The sequence below is a fragment of the Symphalangus syndactylus genome, chromosome 10 (assembly GCF_028878055.3).
Source record: "Symphalangus syndactylus isolate Jambi chromosome 10, NHGRI_mSymSyn1-v2.1_pri, whole genome shotgun sequence".
Taxonomy (NCBI): domain Eukaryota; kingdom Metazoa; phylum Chordata; class Mammalia; order Primates; family Hylobatidae; genus Symphalangus; species Symphalangus syndactylus.
This window is the reverse complement of record NC_072432.2, coordinates 108,311,398-108,329,462: the sequence shown is the minus strand read 5'-3', so window position 1 is coordinate 108,329,462 and position 18,065 is coordinate 108,311,398. Positions and strand designations below refer to the sequence as shown.

Here is an 18,065-nt window from a genome sequence, read left to right as displayed (position 1 = left end):
GAACTCTTTGTCCATTAAGAAAAAACACCTATAGGGTTTTGAATTTACTCTTTATTACAGTAAGCTCACTGTCGGTCTATACAGATGCTAAACTCCTTGGTAGTATCATCATTTTCATGATTATTATTGTCACCACCACTGCAACCTCCACCATCATTATCTTCAGCAATAACATCACAACTACCAGCATCATCACCACCATCACAATCACCACCATCACCATCAATACCACCATTACCATCATCACTATCACCATCACCACCACCACCATCATTACTACCACTATTACTATCACAGTTATCATCATCACCACCACTACCACCATCACTATCACCATCATCTTCATTATTACCACCACCATCACCATCACCACTACCACCAACACCATCATCACCATTGCCACCACCATCGTCATTACTATCACCATCACTATCATCAATCACCATTGCTACCACTATCACTACCATCATCACCACCACCTTCACTATCACCATCAGCACCACTATCATTACTGCCCTCCTCCGACACCGTCACTACCACTGCTACCACCAGCAGCAGACTAATTACCATTTATCAAGTACTGCCGCTGTGCCTGACATTGTGCTAAGCACTTTTCATACACAATCTCACTGAATCTTCCCAACAAGTATACAATGTAGATGATACTGTTATCCCTATTTTACAGATTAGAAAACTGAAGTTTATAGAGGTTGTGCAACTTCCCTAGGGTCACTCAAACAACTAATGTTGGAACTGGAATAAAAATTCAGATCTGTCTGGGTTTATAGTCTGTACATTTAATCACTAAACTATATTGCCTATATTCCAATCTTTTTCTCCAAAGTCTGTGCTTTTGTCTGATGATTTACCAATTCTAGAGCTTCTATTTTTACTTTATTTCACAAGGAAAGCAAGTTTAGCCCAAGGGAAAGTTTGTACAGTTGTGTATGGCTTCCTACAACCAAGGTATCATCTTGCTGATGTACAGATGGGGGTTTAAAAAAACCTAAAAACTTCGTGCTATTGTGGTCTTTCAAAGTTTTAAACCCTTACCTTCTCCAAATCTGAGTGTTTGTCCTATGAAGGTTGTCTCCCAATCTCCATCAAGCCCCACTGTTATCCTTACTTCCTTGCATTGTTGATTTATCCAAGGGTTCAGATATTACCATCAACCAAGTGTTGGTCTGCATGACTCTACAATTCATCTTATATGTCATTTTCTTAGGGTCTTCCTGGTTCTAATGGATATGGACGTCCAGGAAGAAAAGGAACAAAGGTGAGGGTAATCTTACAGGGTATTCTGAACTAAGGACTGTAGTTTTTATTTTATTTTATTAAAATAAGTGTTATTTTTCAAATTGTATGCCAGGAACGGTTTGTACATATTTACAAAATGTTTTGGCCACCAGAACTCCCTCCCTAAAAAGTAAAAATTGATTTTGTCGCTCTCTTGTTTAAAAGTCAAACTTCTTCCCTCATCTTCCACATATATGTCAGATATTCCCACCTCAGCTCTGGGAGTGCCAGACCCTTTCTCAACTTCCTTGACTTTGCAAACGCTCATGTTTCCATTTGGAATGTGCTTCCTGATCTCCATCTCTTGGACAACTTTTACTCATTTTCTAAGGCCCAGTCAAGTACCAACTTCTCCTTGTGGAAGCAGCCTTGGTCTTCCCCGGACAGAATTTGCTCTCCTATACTCTGTGTTCCTAAAGCACATTCATATTTCTGCAGTAGCTCCTTTCTGTCAAGGTTGTATTATAATTTATTCTTGTATCGCACAGGCTGTAAACCTGACAGCAGCATTGCACTTCTGTTTTTCTGGAATTGAGCCTGGCAGAGAGTAGGTGCTCAGTAAGTGTATTTGAATGAATGACTGCCACTCTCAGAAGAAGCTTGTGTTTTAATATGTAGTTAATTGGTCACTGACAGGTCTTAAAGCATGGAGGTCACATGGAACTTGTTGAGCAAATCAAATCTCAATACCCACTGTTATTCTGGATGCTTCAGTCTTCAAGTTACATGTATTGCCTCACAAAATAAGAAATTACTGAAATGTTCAGTGATGCTTAGTTGCTTAATGATGTCAGGACTCTGGGCTGGCTTCTCTGCAATTCTCTTGTTTCCCTGTGGCTGCAAGATGGCACCACTGCCATTTTATTGAGCAGAAAAATGCCTCAAACATAGTAAGTTCTCACTAAATACCTATGGAATGATGGGCTATGGGGAACCTCAGTGATCATCTAGTTTAGCTTTGTCAATTTACATTTCAGAGAATTGAGGCTTAGAGAAGTGAAGTAACTTGCCTGTGGTCACACAGCTAGTTAGAGGCAGAGCTGAATGTGGAAGCCAGTCCCTTGAAATTCCATCCAGGTAAACTAAATTTTTCTTTGCTATGGACAAGTTTGCATAGCAGGGAAATTCTGGGTAGAGTTCAACTGTGTGTGGTTTGAGCTACATGTCAGTTTGGAGCTAAGCACAACTGCAGTCTTTGTTTATTGTGATACAGCTAACATTATGGAACACAGATTCAGTCCATATTTGCATGAATTTTTCTTTGCAAGATGTAATGGCCTCACTTTAAATGTCTGATATTGCTGATTAGCCAATTGACTACATTTTCTTAATCTGTTCACTCCCCTTCTCTCTGAGTTGACTATTTTACACCCTCTCCTCTCTCCTCAAACTTCCAAGATCTGCTTTGTCTTCCATACTTAAAGCAGATGATCATGCTTCCTATTTCATGAATAAAATTGAAGCAGTGAGAAAAGAACCTCCATAAATGTTTACCACCAAGTAGGCCAACCTACTTGCCTCTGTACCCATACACCCTGCCTTCTCTCCTACTGCTATGGACGAGGGTCCATGGTCTTACCTAAGACTAATCCTTGCCTCCTAGACTGGATTCCACTCCCTTTTGCTTTCCGAGGTTCTCGGTCCATTTTTCTCCCCTGGGCAAAACTCACTGAAGGAGTAGTCTATACCAGTGCTTCTCAACAGAAGTGATTTTGCCCTCCAGGGGACATTTGACAATGTCTGAAGATGTTTTGGTTGTCAGAACTCAAGGAGAGGGTGCTGGCATCTACTGGGTAGAGATGCTGTTTAACATCTTACAATACACAGGACAGCCCCTCCCAACAAAGAACCATCAGGTCCAAAATATCAGTGATGCTGAGGTTGAAAAACTGCCACTCAAGCCTTCACTCCTCAACCCTCCCCACTCAACTGTACATCTGCTTTAGTTGTGGTAAACCCCATGTTGCTAAATTCAATGGTCACTTCTCTGCTCTCATTGTGCTCCATCTCTCAGCAGCATTTGACGGATTGATCATGGGTTTATTATTGATTTTTTCCCTCACTCAACTTCCAGTACATTCTATTTTCCTGGTTTTCACTGTCTTCTCTTTCTCATCCTGCTTCGCTAGATCTTCTGGATGTTCTTGACCTTTAAGCATCGGAAGACTCAAAGCTCTATTCACATACCTTCTTCCCTCTTTACTCATCTCTCAGGTGACATTTCTTGGGGAAATCCAGTTCCATAGCATCAATAATGATCAATCCTGTTATCTCCACTTTATCTCTCCAGCTTGGACCAATATCCTAAACTCTAAAAATATTTCCACTTGGTCATTTAGCAGGCATCTTAAAATTGGCATGTCCCCAAACAAATTTCTTCTTGTTTTTTTATTTGTTAACATTTTGTTACAGAAAAATTCAAAAACAAAAGTGGAGACTAGTATAATGACACTCTCCTGCCTCACCCCATGTTCCCATCACCTAATCCAAACAATGAACAACCCCTGGCCAATTTTGTTTTCTTTTGTTTTATTTATACACCCATTCACTTATCCTCCCACCATGCTGATTTCATACCCCCTCCTTCCTCCTCAGACCTCCAAGATCTGCTTTGTCGTCCATGTTTGAAGCAGATGATCATGCTTCGTATTTCATTAAGAAAATAGGAGCGAGGAGAGAACCTCTACCTAGGTTCACCTACTGTAGGTCATGTGATATATGGGATTTACTTCAAGATAATCATCTATTCCATGCATAGACATTTCAGGTTGCATCTTTAAAAGATTATTTAAAAATGTAACCACAATACCATTCTTACACCGAAGAATTAATAATAATCCTTTAATATTATCAAATATCCAGTCAGCCAAAACTGGTTCCCTTAACAACCTGCCCCACCTCCAGCCTTTCCTATCTCAGGGACTGGAAACTTCATCCATCCAGTTGCTCAAGACAGACACTTGCAGCTGTCATTGATAAATCTTTTTCTCTCACTCCCACATTTAATCCATCAACAAATAGTGGTAAGTCTATTTTCAAAGTACATCCAGCATTTTATCATTTCTCACAACTGCACTGCCACCCTCTGGACCAAGCCAACATAATTTTCCATCTGTGTTACTGCAATAGCCACTGAACTGGTCTCTCTGCTTCCACCCTTGCCTCATATAGTCAGTTCTCCATGCATCAGCTAGAGACATCTTTAAAAACATAGTAAGATCAAGTCATTCCTTTATTCAAAGCCCTTCTGTCATTCTCCACGTCGCTCAGAATAAAACCCACGGTCTCTAAGAATTTACACAGTGTGGTCTCTGTGAACTCTTTGACTTCATCTCCTCCTGCCTGCCCTCCTCGCTCCACTCTGCTTCAGTGTTCCTCAAACGTGTCAGCACATACTCTTCCTCTTACTTCAGGGTTGTTTTTTTTTTCACATACTCCTCTCTCTGCCTGGAACGCTCTTCCCCCCGAAGTCTGCTTGTTTTCTCAATTCATGCTGGTCTTTGCCCAAATGCCGCCTTTATAAAAAGGCTTTGCCTGACTACCTCATATAAAATAGTGTCTCTTCATCCTTTGATACACATAGTTCTTTATTCCTGCATACCCTTTCTGGAATAACATTGATCTCTTTCTCACGTATTATATATTTCTTTGTTCATTTTATTCCCCACTAGCATGTAAGTTCCATGAGAGCAATGTCTTGATTCTGTTCACTGCTGAATTTCCTGTGCCTAGAGAAGTGCTTGGAAGACAGGAGATGCAAATAGATATTTGTTGAGTGGATGATTGCTTTGGTGTATGCCTTTGGTTCTGACAATGGGCACCTGCTTCCCAACACTCAATGTGGTGCCCTTTCCCTTGGTTTCTGTTGGATTAAACCTCAGGTTATTTAAACTGAGAGATAAAAATGCCCTACGGAAGAAGTTTCATTACACAATATACTAGGGAGGAGGGAAATTTGTAAAAATTATTTACAAGTTGTTTCATGTTGAATTAGAGATATGAAATACGGCCACTTGAGAGCAGCTCAGGATAACAACCGTTGCTATAGTTGTTTTTCCTGGCACCTGTTTTGAGTCTATTTCCTCAAAATTATAGTGTCTTCTTTTTCCCCACGGCATGTCAAGGAAATTTCTTAATCACATGACGTTAAACAAAACCTTATCTCATTTCTGATACTAAGGTGAACCTAGATTATAGTGTCTTCTTTTTCCCCAAGGCATGTCAAGGAAATTTCTTAATCACATGACATTAAATAAGACCTTATCTCATTTCTGGCATTAGGGTGAACCTGGATTCCCTGGCTATCCTGGTGCACAAGTAAGAAGATATATTTCTGGGCCTGGCAACTGGTAGGCAGCATGTGTCATTTGTTTGTGCTTATTTTTCTTTACACTCAAAAAGTTCTGCTTTTGATTCTATTAAGGGAGAAGATGGTGACCCGGGCCGTCAAGGAGAAAAGGGGGCAAAGGGAATAAGAGGGAAGAGGGTAAGAATCAAAGAAACTTCCTGAGATCTATAGAAGCCCACATCATTACGGAAGTACATTTCCACTGGGTTAGGACTTCGTAGCAGGAAGCCCATTCCTGCTCAGTCAATGTCATTCCACACCTTCCTTTGGCTATCCCACTCCCCACTTAATCCCACTCTCATTTACCTCCTGAATACAAATACAGTTTACCAAGCCATAACAACAGAAAATCCAAGTTGGGAGTTTCGGTTTTACAATACCAACCTTTTAAAACCAAGTTTGGGAGCACCTCTGTCTTTGGTAAGTCTAGACATCATTTGGAAGGATATTGTTTTAGCTGTTGAGCAAACATTGCTGTGTCTTTAGGATTGTTCCAAGCCTTAACTTTCCCTTGCTATTTTTAGAAAAGATTCTTGAGAATGTAGTTGCCATCTTGGTGGACTTTGAGTCCACCGTGCTTTATACAGTCTCCGATTAAAAATCAATTCCTTTATGTTCTGAACAGTCAGGCTTGAACAGCCACAATCACTGGCAGCTCTTTTTGAAAAGAGTAAGCCTGTAGATATCTAACATCTTGGTAATGTTTAGCTGGCCAACGTTAGAGACCAAGGTCTTCTAGGAAATGGGCTAGTGTTTACTGCAGAAAAGAGGAAAGGAAAGATAATGTGTGTTTCCTAGGTACTCAAGAATTAGCATTTTCATACATTGGCAAGGACATAAAGAAATATTTGATCTGTGCCTAACTTGGCTTGCTGCTGGCTATGGTTCCTCTGATCAACTAACTTTTATTTCTAGTTTCAAATAAAAAAAGATAAAGGATTCACTGTATTTAGATAACACTGTGTAATTTCAAATACTTGGAAGATGAGCAGTGAACCTATGGCCACCATGTGCCTTTTCTGAAACACTGAGAACCAGAAGGTGATAGGGAAATTTTTCCTTTTTCCTGATGTCAGGCCCTTAATTCAGACGTCCTGCATTATTTTTATTATATAACCTCAAGACTCAACAGAGTGTACTGAGTCATATTTTAAGGATCTGTCTAGAAGTGTGTGTTTGTGTGTGTATGTACACATGTGCATGACTGGGGTTGGGTATATAGGGGGGATTTTGGATGGTTCCCATAAAATGACCTTCCTCTCTTTCTATTCTCTATGTCTTATCCCACAGATATACAGTTTATAAACTAACTGGTCAATAGCAGACTCATTGGCATTAGGAATAATAACATATCAAAGTGGATCTGATGGTTGTAATCAAGGAGGAAGCTTATTCTTCTGGCTTGGTCTTTTTTTAGGGTAATGCCGGCTTTCCTGGATTTGTTGGAACTTCGGGTGACCAAGGCCCACCAGGACAAATGGTAACATGTACCCTTCCTTTTTCTTTTGTTTTCAACTGTTGTATAAAAATAAATGAAGATTTGATAAGAAGCATCTCTAAAGAAGAAATGAACATTTGGGACAAACAGTGGGATTGACATAGAGAATGGGGCAAATTTGTTCTACAGCATTAGCTTCAAGTCTTTATACAGTACATTTATTCAATATATATTTTTACTTGAACATGGGGAAGATATTGGAGTGGCTGGAGATTTATGAACCTAAATAAATAAAATGGTGCATAAAACTCACTAGAGAGTGAGTTTATCATTGTTTATCATCGCAAACAAGATGAGCAACAATATTTATGCAAAACTAGGGGGAAAGCCTAACAAAATATAATATTTATATAATCTTAACTAACAATGTTGCAAATCCACAAATACTTTTTAAATTCCCCGGAACATCATTTGATATGAAAGGAAAGACTTTGAGGCTACCATCCTTCTGCTCTGTGCCTTGTCCTAGGAGGCCGGACTGTCAATCCATGAGGGATGGCACAGTAGGTCAGCCATGGATTAAACCTGGTGGTCTCACTTGCAGTCTAGGGTTTACTGGAGAGGTGCAACAAAGTCAGAAAATAAAAAATTTTAATGCTAGAAGGACCATTCATGGCATTTTTACAGAAGAGGAAACAAAGGCTGAGATGCTGAGATAATTATAGTGACCTGCCTGAGGTCATAAGTTACCACCTTGTAGATTCTAAATAAGAAAAATGATCTCTAGACTCCCAGAGGTTGGAGCCGTGAAGCTCTAATCTGAAGGTTTCCAGAGAAGACTTCTTGTTCAGTATTAGAGCAGAAAAAGGGTGGTGCTGGGTGGCCTGAAGAGAAGGGATAAGGGAGGAACTGGGGTCTACTTTAGAACTATCGATGAATGGTCCTGGGATCTTCGATAGCCCTTTTTCTGAATGTGATCCTAAACCATGGTTTCAAAATGATCTGGTCCTCTAGGAGTGTTTCTGTCTAGGCTTTCTGGACTCAGAGGTCTTGGATACACCTCTTAGGCAACTGTGGCTTTCTTCCTAAAGGAGTCAGACAGAACTCTAGGGCTAGGAGTGAAGGACAGAAGATGGTCTATGTAGTGTGGTAGAGTTTTTAAGACTCTTTTGCCAACTCTGTAGAAGAATGTGTTGGATCTCAAAATTTTGCATTTTAAACTCAAGTTTCTGTTCTTTCCAGGGTATCAAGGGCCCCAAAGGTTTGGTAGCTATGACGGTAGGTGAAGATTTTAATTCCAAACTTTATTATTATTATTATTATTTTTTTTGACATGGAATCTCGCTCTGTCGCCCAGGTTGGAGTGCAGTGATGTGATCTCGGCTTACTGCAACCTTTACCTCCTGGGTTCAAGAGATTCTCCTGCCTCAGCCTCCCAAATAGCTGGGACTACAGGCGTGTGCCACCATGCCTGGCTAATTCTTGTATTTTTAGTAGAGACATGGTTTCACCATGTTGGCCAGGCTGGTCTTGAACTCCTGACCTGTAGTAATCCATTTGCCTCAGCCTCCCAAAATGCTGGGATTACAGGCATGAGCCACTGCACCCAGCCAAAACTTTATTCTTCTTAGAACACAAAACTTTCCACTTTCACAAAATAGAAATCTGTTAATCTTAAAGATTCTTTAGTTTTTTTCCTCTTACAAATTCTGTTAGTACTTTAAGTTTATAGACTTTACTCTGAAATGTTATCACCAAGTCAAATAAAAATAGTAGAATGATATTTTAAATCTAGCAGGGAATTGGGGTGTTTTTGAGCAACACTAGTTGACATTAAAAAAAGAAAAGACTTTGAGGCTACTACCTTTCTGTAATGTGACTTTTTGTAAAGCTCAAAAACTGCTTATAAAGTATTTATAAACCCACACACAGGCTTTTGAATAGCACAGGTTTCTGTGTTTCATGGAACACTTGAAAACAATCTCAAAAGTTATCATAGCGTTTCATCTCCCAAGTACAAAAATACTATTAGGCAGGGGGTGGGGAGTGTGGAGGCAACTGAGGAGCAGGAAGTGAAGAGGCCTGGGATGGAGAGAAGAACAGAACAGAGGAGAGGAAGGGATAGAAGGAAAGAAGCAGAATGACTAGGTGAGGTGTTAGGGGTGCCTGTCTTGGTAGTCATTCTAAAGAAGTGATATAGGAATTGCTATTATAATATAGAGTGCCAAGAATTGAAAGCCTTTCCTTGCGTTCTCTGCTGAGATTCTTTGATTTCAACTTCTTCAAAATCAGGTTTGATTCCATTACTTTGTAAGGCAGATTTAAAAAATGGGTACCCCTTATCTACCTATCTCCAAAAATATGGGCACTATATTGCACACACATCTTTTAAATGTTTTAAAATATCGACAAGATTTGGAAATGTAATTGTAGAATAGTCTCATCTGCTCTGACAGTTTTTGGGTTTTCTGTTGTAGATTAAAAAGCTTCAGATAGGCACTGATAACATCCATATGACATTCCTAAGGTGACAAGTGTGAATAAAAATATGCTTCAAGTTAAATACTTTTTCCTTTTTCCTGTTCTCCCCCCATCTTTTTATCAGCCTTGCAAAATTGTTGATTTCACATGCGAAAACTGCCGTAAGTTGTTTCGGAAAGGCTCAAAAGGAGCCAGTGGTATGAGCTGGGGATGGATTACGGATTAGGGGCATAAGTCACCTGAGGCTCTGGCTGAGGTTTGGAAGGTGCCATATTCGTTGTGAAAGGCTCTTATAAATTCATCCATTGGGCTCAGTTGCCCTTTAGGTAAGTAATCTTTCCCAGTGTGGTCTCAGAAATAAAGTGGATTGACAGCATGCCATCTCAACGATGAAGAGAAGCTCCACTGAGCAATACTGTGCCCCAGGAGGTGTCATAGCTGCACACCTGTGTGCCTACATCTTGCTGCTTCTTATCACAAAACAGAGGAGCTTTGTTCTTTTTATGTAACCCTATTAAATGGGAGGGATCAATAGTCACCCTTTGAGAAGAAATCTGTCCTATTTTATTTACAGTTGTGTTTTAAAAATGGAATTATGAACAATCCAATCTTAAGTAATGTTTTGTCACATCCTCAAGTTGGAATTTATTATGTTCAATGCATTCCGGGATATTTGTGTCCTATGATATGTACATTTATCTACTTAACGGCCATGGGGTGAGAATGTTGATTTTGGCAAATTGCTTAGTTTGGAAGTTTGGGTTTTCTCTGCAATCATCCTGCCCTTCTTACCCTAACCCTTCCATGTTCTCTCTGTTCCCATCCAGTGGCTGTTCAGAGAGATTCTGGGCTTCTTTTTCCTAGAAATCATAAAGAATAATACCATCAGTGTGATTATGAATTAAAAGAGTCTCAGAGTCGACCATATAAAAAGTTAAAACCCTTTTACATTGAGGGATGCCATGAAGTCAAAAGTAAACAGAAAAGCTGGAAAAAATAGTTTGCAATATAAGCAAAGGACACAGGGAAAGGAACTAACTTCCTTACTATATCCTGTTGAAATCTAAAAAATTGCTACTGCTCAATCATTTTTATCTACAAACACAGACATTGCATAATGGCTAAACCTAAATGTAAAAACAAAAAAACAAACACCACTTTTAGAAAATGGGCAAAAGACATGAATGGGAGATTCAGAAAAGAAAATATAGAAATGTACAATAAATCTGTAAAAATGTTCAAATTCACCAGAAGTCATAGAATATAAATTAAAACAATGAGTTACCCATTTTGTTTCTCAGATTGGAAGTGTTTTAAAAATGCCAGAAGAATTCCTATTCAGATTGGGAAATGTGTAAGAGTACATATTGCTGGTGGGAGTGTAAATTGATACAACTTTTCTGAAGAGCAATTGGCTGGACCATGCATATAAAATCAATACTTACAGAGATTTATATAGGGCTATGATTGGACAAATGTGCGCAGACACATGTACAAGTATGCTCCTCGTAAAGGATCATCTATATAGTAGAATAGATGATATTGCACTAAATTTATTGATGAAAAAAATCATTACATACTAAGTGAATAAAGATTCAGAATAAATATATCTTAAGCTCCAAGTTTTATATAATGAAATGAAATAATTATATATTTATTATTTATATACATAAATACATATACATGATGAATTAAGGGTAATTCTAATTTTTTGGGTTTTTTTAGTATTTTTTTGAAAATGTATTACTTGTATGTACACACTTATATATAATACATGTAGTTTATAATTAGTATATATGTAATTTTATATGTGTATATATTATATACATGTATATAATATAGTTTCAGAATAGCTCAGTGTATTCGTTAGGTTTAAGTTCAGTTGAATGTGACCTAAATCCCCAGTAACAGTCGTACAAATGTTATTTCTGAAACCATAGGCTGGAACTAGTCAGTTGAGGTTGATATGGAGCCTGTGGTGGTCAGGGATTAGTCTCTTTATATTTTCCTGCTTTGCCATTGTGTGTATATGGGATGTTCTATTCCCCAAATTGCTTCATGGTCTGAAAATACATCAGACTTCAGTTGTCATATCTATATTTCAGCCACCAGGGAAAGGAAGGGAAAGGAGAAGAATGTTTTTTCCAAGTTTTATCTATCATCTTTCCTATTCTATTACCTAGAATTTGTAAGATGGCTAAGTTGGGAAATATTGTCTTTTTTCCAGGCATCCATATGCTCAATCCGAAATTGGGGGTTCCATGACTATAGAAAAAAGGGAGAATGGATTTTGGGGGACAGGTACAGGTCTCTGCCACACTCAGCAGGAGCCTGAGAAGGCCGTGCTTGAATTTCCCAGAGAAGATGGTTTTTCATATTGAAGCACACGCATGGGAAAGGTGTCACTGCCTACATAAGCTAACAATGTCTTCTTTTCTCTCCAAAATAATTTCCCTTCCAGTTTGTTCAAGAGGTAAATAATATTCCTTCTTACTCACTTCAATCCTTACCTCTTTCAAGGCATTACAGAATATCTTAAATCTGTGAATCTGTTGTCTCAAGGTATTTCCAAATGCCCAGCATTCCCAACCGAAGTGGCCTTTGCCTTGGACATGACAAATGATGTCTCCCCATTGGATTTTGAGAGGATGAGAGACATTTTATTGTCTCTGTTGATGAAGATGAAAATAAGTGACAGTAACTGCCCAACAGATGCCCGTGTGGCCATTGTTTCCTACAATGCCAAAACCAATTACTTGGTTCGTTTCTCAGACTACAAGGGGAAGGTTGCACTCCTGGAGGCTGTCAGGAACATCCCCTTGGAGCAGTCATCTGGCCCCAGGAACCTCGGGGCCACCATGAGGTTTATGGCAAGACATGTGTTCAAACGTGTACGCTCGGGTCTTCTCATGAGGAAGGTGGCTGTGTTCTTCCAGGCAGGCTGGGCCTATGATGCAGCTTCCATCAATACAGCCACACTGGAGCTTGCTGCAGTGGGCATCATCCCCGTGGTCATCACCTTCACAGAGGGGCACAACCTCCCAGACACCCTGCTGGTATGTAGGGGGAACCACAAGTGGGCAGGGAGCCGGGGATGCTAACACCTGGTTTCTACCTCTCCATCAAGGACCACATGAGGAATGAGAGGTGTTTAGGAAAAGAATTTCCCTGGAATTGATGTGTATGCAAGGAGTGAGGGCTCTCAGTATGGCCCATATACTGGTGCTACTCCTGGTACCCACTGGCTAATCTTGAGCAACCTGTTCTGTGCTATGTGCCTCACATACATTATCTTACTTAATGAGTCCCACAGCTCTGTAATGTAGGTGTTATTGTTTATTTCCATTTCTGGGATAAGAAAACCAAGGATTATGGAGGTTAAATATATCATCAAAGCCCAAATAGTTAGTTAGTGGCAGATATTGTCTGCCTCCAGAGCCTGTGCTTAACCACTATGCTAAACTATATCATTGGAGGTCAGAGAATATAATTTTCTTCCTTTTTAAAAACCAGAATATAACATACGTACTCATATAACAAAGTGGACAAAGTGCAGTGATTTTAAATGTACAGATGGATGAATTTTTATATATGTTTAAATCCCTGTGACCGATATGTGGTTCAAGATATAGAACACATTCAGTGCCCTGTAAGTTTTCTTCATGTTCTTTATGCAACCATAAAGTAGTTACTCCCCATGGTAATTGCTTCTCTGAGTTCTATCACTATCAAGTACTTTTTGCCTGTTCCGGACCATCATATATATTGGGTCATACAGCATGTACTCATTTGTATCTGGCTTCTTCCAGCCAACATGGCATCTCTTCTTGTTCCTCCATGTCGTGTGTGTGGGTAGTTTGTTCTTTATTATTCCTGTGCGGCATTCCATTGTATGTATAGATAACCATTTATTTACTTATCTATTCTCCAGACTTTACTTTCCTAATTGAAACCCATGCAACACACTCTCATGGAATGTCTGGGATGATTTATCAGAGCGAAGGGCGATTTTCTTCTTAAGAGATTCCAGGTTGCTTATGAATGTTAGGTTGGATCATGGGACATTGGCAATATTTCACCAGTTTTGAGCTGCAGAAATGGAAATGTTATATGGTTCAACGTAATAGCTAATCAATTCAGCCCATTTAATTTTCTCTGAAGGTTCAGTGTGCAGTAGAAGTGGTAGGTGAGAGATTTTGTTGACACAGCTTTGAATATGCATCTAAGAATCAATAAAGTTGTGACAGCTTGCAAACTGTGGGGAAGGATGGACAAAATATCTTGAGTTGAGAAAGTTAAAATGCAAAGGATGAGTTCCTTGTTCATCCTTACATCCCTCTTGCCTAGTATGATGTCTGTACAGGGTGGGTTGGTAGGGTACATCCTCAATAACTGCTAGAATGGATTTATAAAGGCAGGGTATAAACAAATAGCTAATTAAATTAGAGATGCAGCTTTTGTCTTTGGCTCTCTCATCAACAGTGAGGTGCCTTTGGACAAGTCTCTTCACCTTTCTTGGTCTTAATTTACTCAGCTCAAAAATTGAGAGGGGTTGCAACTAGATATTATCCAGGCTGCCTTCCAGGTGTAATTATCAAAGAGTTTATTTCTCAGGAAGGGATTTCCTTAACATTTGGAGAGTGATTCCTTGGGTGTGATCACATCCCTCCAATGCTCATCAGTGCTGCTCTCTGAGAGGGAATCCTGGGCAGACAGTGTTGGGATCTTGCACACAGATGATCCTTTGTTGTGATGTTCTTGCCCTCTTAGTTGCCTTAGGTTCTGAGTAAAGGGATATAACGGTATGTGAGAAGGACATGCCAGCTTGTGTACTTGAACCTCGGTTCTGTCATTTCTGTCTGCTCTCCTCTTCATTTATTGGACATATTCTTACCCCAGGATGCTGGGAGACAACTTCGCGTTCTTTAAATTTAACAGTTTACAAAGCATGTTAAATGATACTTGCCAGCTCAGCTATAATGAGTAACCTCATTTCTGGTGACATTGGTAAGGAGAGAAACTGTAAAAATGACAACTGCATTCTCAGGACCTTTCAGAAAATCCTCATTTCTTCACAACTGGCCAGAAAATTCAGTCCTTAACCTCCCCTACTCTGTTCCTCAGCCTTAGGGGAATCCAGTTAGAAGAGTGGAAATATCTTGTGATTTTTCTTCTGAATTATCTGCCTGAAGGCTTTCTTTGATTATGTGTGGGGCTTTGTCTTTCACCTCTATGTTATTTTGACTTTCAGAACAACACCCACATGCTGCTTCTGGAAAAATGGTGGTTGTTCAATTTGAAGCAATTATGTAAACAGATGTCCTAACTTCTCAGTCCATTTAAAAATGCTTAGAAGCTGTGGTGCATATTGAAAAGGTTTATAAAGCCATCCATTGAGTTGTCTCAGACCTAAATAAAACTGCATTATAACATTTGGACTTTCTGTGCCTAATCCCTTTGTTAAGAAATGTCTAATTGCCTTATGTCTCAAAAGAAGACTTCATTAGATCCATTTTTTTTAAGTTAAAAAGCAGAGGATTACAAGGAAAATGCAATTTGTGGGCCAGGTTTCAAATTTTGTTTTTCTTTATAAAAAGTCTAGCCCATGTTCCCTTGAAACAATGCCTAATAGCTCACATTTATTGATCTAGGCACTGTTCTAAGATCTTATTGATACATTTAATCCTCACAACAGTCCAATGAGGTAAGTATTATTATGAGCCCATTTTTCAGATGATGAAACTGAGACACAGAGAAGTTAAATAACTTGCTCAAGGTCTGGAATTCTCATTAGCAATGGGATTTTCAAAATTCAAAAATCAAAAACAGGAAAAGAAGAGAGACTTTAGAAGATTTAAGTTTTTTCCCTGTATTTATGCATTTTATCTTTACAATAACACAATGATATAGGTCTATGAATTGGCCCTATTTTGAGTTCTGTGTATTGCTCTTAAAAAAGAAGGCCAAGCAATGGAATGATAGCTGTAATGGGAGGGAAACAAAAAAAATACCTTTAGAAGCTGAAAACATTAAGAAAAAGGCTAAATAAATTTTTGGCGTATATTTTTGTGTAATTTCAAAATTCAGATAATTTCAGTAGGACATTCTTTTCTATTTTGGGGAGACAATAAAATATATGTATTTATTTTTATTTTATTTTTAATTGACAAATAATAGTTGCATATATTTATGGGGTATAAAGTGATGTTTTGATGCATATATACATCACGTAACAATCAAATCAGAGGAATCAACATATCTAAAGTTGGGAACATTTCTTTTGAAGAAAGGTGGTTTTGGGTTATGCAGTTAGGCCCTTTCAGAGGAGGCCTATGGCTGCTCTGTTCTCCGCCAGACTGTTAATGCCCTAAGGCCAGGACCAGCACCAAAGGAAGAATTAGGCAATGAGGCTTCAAACCCTGGTTTTGTCCCTTATGTAATCTGGGCATGTTATTTGGCAATGGGACCCCCTTAATTTATGCTCTGTAAAATGGGGATAAACTCACAGGATTGTTGTGAGAATTATAAGAGATGGTACGCTCAGGGATGTCTGACACTTTCTATGTGTTTACTCAATTGGGTCACTATATTACCATCTTCTTGAGGTCCATAAGAATGCCCTTTGCCCACTATTTATTAAATCTGATAGTGAGTGCCTGTGGAGTTCCAGCCACCATGCCACATGCTTTCCATGCCTTATCATCCCAACCCCTCCCTATTCAAAATGTGGTTCAGGGACCACCAGCATCAGCAGCATCACCCAGCATGTAATGCCTTTCCCCTGATGTAAGCAATCAGGATCTGTATTTATGACAAGATCCCCAGATGGTTTGCATAAATGTTAGTTTTAGGAGTATTGGTCTGAGCCTCATAGCTATGCTACAAGTTAATAATGATAATTGTACATTTCCCAGATACGTGAAGGCCAGAGGTGAAGTTACTTGTTCTCAGCTACACAGTCCTGAAATTTGCATTCAGATATGGCTGGTTCCTAAGTCTCACTATACAACCTAAACCCTTAACCCAATGCTGACACCTAATGTTTTCCAAGGAATCTAGGAAGAGTTGGCTGTTTCACGGCAGTCTTTGGTGGGACCATGCCAACTGGAAGGAGCCGAAACTGGACTCAAGCTCCTGGGGTCAGTCACGGGTTACCTAGCTACTCTCTCCCTCTGTCTCCATCCCCCTACTTTTTCCAGTTTGCTGTCCTTGTTTCTCAAGCCCTTACTTCAACTTGATGACAGATGGTTTCTAATTCTCTCTCCTTAGGGTCCAGTTAGCTCTTCCTCTGTCCAAGGCAAATCTTCCTTTCTAGCACTTGCTTCTTTCCACTCTATTCCCATCTTTCCAAGCCAAGAGACTCCCCCAACTCAGTCCCAGAGATGAACATTATCCCATGGCTTCTGGCAGCTTAGTACGACAGCTGATGCATTGACTTTAACCCACAGGGTTAAGTTTGAGTCGGGGATCATGGGGAGTTTTTTTTAATATTGAGAGTTGAAGTTTGAGAGTTGTCCTTGTACTCCTTGAGGAATGTCTTTCTGCCTATCAAACAAAAAAGGATGTTAATTTAACCCCTTTGCCATATCCTTTCCCCTCAATATACTCCTGTCTTTAGCAGACAACTAGTCCCAACAAACGACAACTGGACATTTAGGGATGAAGTTGGTTGAGAGAATTGCTAAAGGTGCTGATGCAAACTATAGTAAAATTTTGAACCTCAAGCAGACCTCTTGGTTTATGTTGAAGATATTCTACTGATATTTCCTTCTCTGGTGTTGATGGGACTTTGCAGTAGGAATCATACACAGTTTTCTCCTCTCCTCCCATGCTATCTCTCTGCTTGAACTTTCTCAGGAAGTATCTTGTCTATTTTATCAGTGACAAGGACCATGCTGCCAAGTCCAAAGTCAAAGTAATTAAATGTTTATTAATAACAACTAGGTACAGATGAATCTATACTGAATCACAGCTTCCCTGTGGACTTTTATCATGTTTTTGTTCCTACAATTTTGTTTTTGCAGGAACAGTACAAATTTTAAACATGATCATAAAATTATTGTTTGTTAGAAAAGTTTTTAAAAGGTAAGTGTTCAAATTCAGTTGAATTTGATAGTTTTCCAGCAAATATTAATAGATTAAAGATAGAAGAGTTATGTGCTCTGAGCTGCTCGAAGTGGAAAAGTTGGTGCATTGTCCTGATCAAGAAGCAAATAGAGAAGGTAGTTACCTAGGACCAGGCTGTGTTGGAAAAGGAAGAGAACTCAGGGGCATTGACTCTTTCCCTAAAACTCTGTCGCTGAGGAAACTGAAGCCAGAGGTTTATCCAAGGCCACATAACCAATTATGGCCGATGAAGGACTAGGACCCAGGTTCCTGACCTCTAATCTGTTAGTGCTGCACAGAACTTTCCCTGTGAACCATCTCTAAGACAAAGGAGAATGAATTTATACAGACTTCGGGGAATGTTTAAATTTGTTTGAAGTCTTTCATACTACTTTA

General features: G+C 39.3%; 1 protein-coding gene across 1 annotated transcript in view; it reads left to right on the top strand.

The window, feature by feature from the left end:
* Positions 1-18,065, top strand: part of LOC129491657 (collagen alpha-4(VI) chain-like) — a 91,168-nt gene that overhangs the window by 57,763 nt on the left and 15,340 nt on the right. Inside the window, exons 25-32 of the mRNA XM_063610758.1 lie at positions 1,226-1,276; positions 5,578-5,613; positions 5,720-5,782; positions 7,062-7,124; positions 8,325-8,360; positions 9,688-9,724; positions 12,025-12,036; positions 12,126-12,619. Of these exons, the coding sequence (XP_063466828.1) occupies positions 1,226-1,276; positions 5,578-5,613; positions 5,720-5,782; positions 7,062-7,124; positions 8,325-8,360; positions 9,688-9,724; positions 12,025-12,036; positions 12,126-12,619 (792 nt within the window). The remainder of the gene's footprint in view (positions 1-1,225; positions 1,277-5,577; positions 5,614-5,719; positions 5,783-7,061; positions 7,125-8,324; positions 8,361-9,687; positions 9,725-12,024; positions 12,037-12,125; positions 12,620-18,065) is intronic.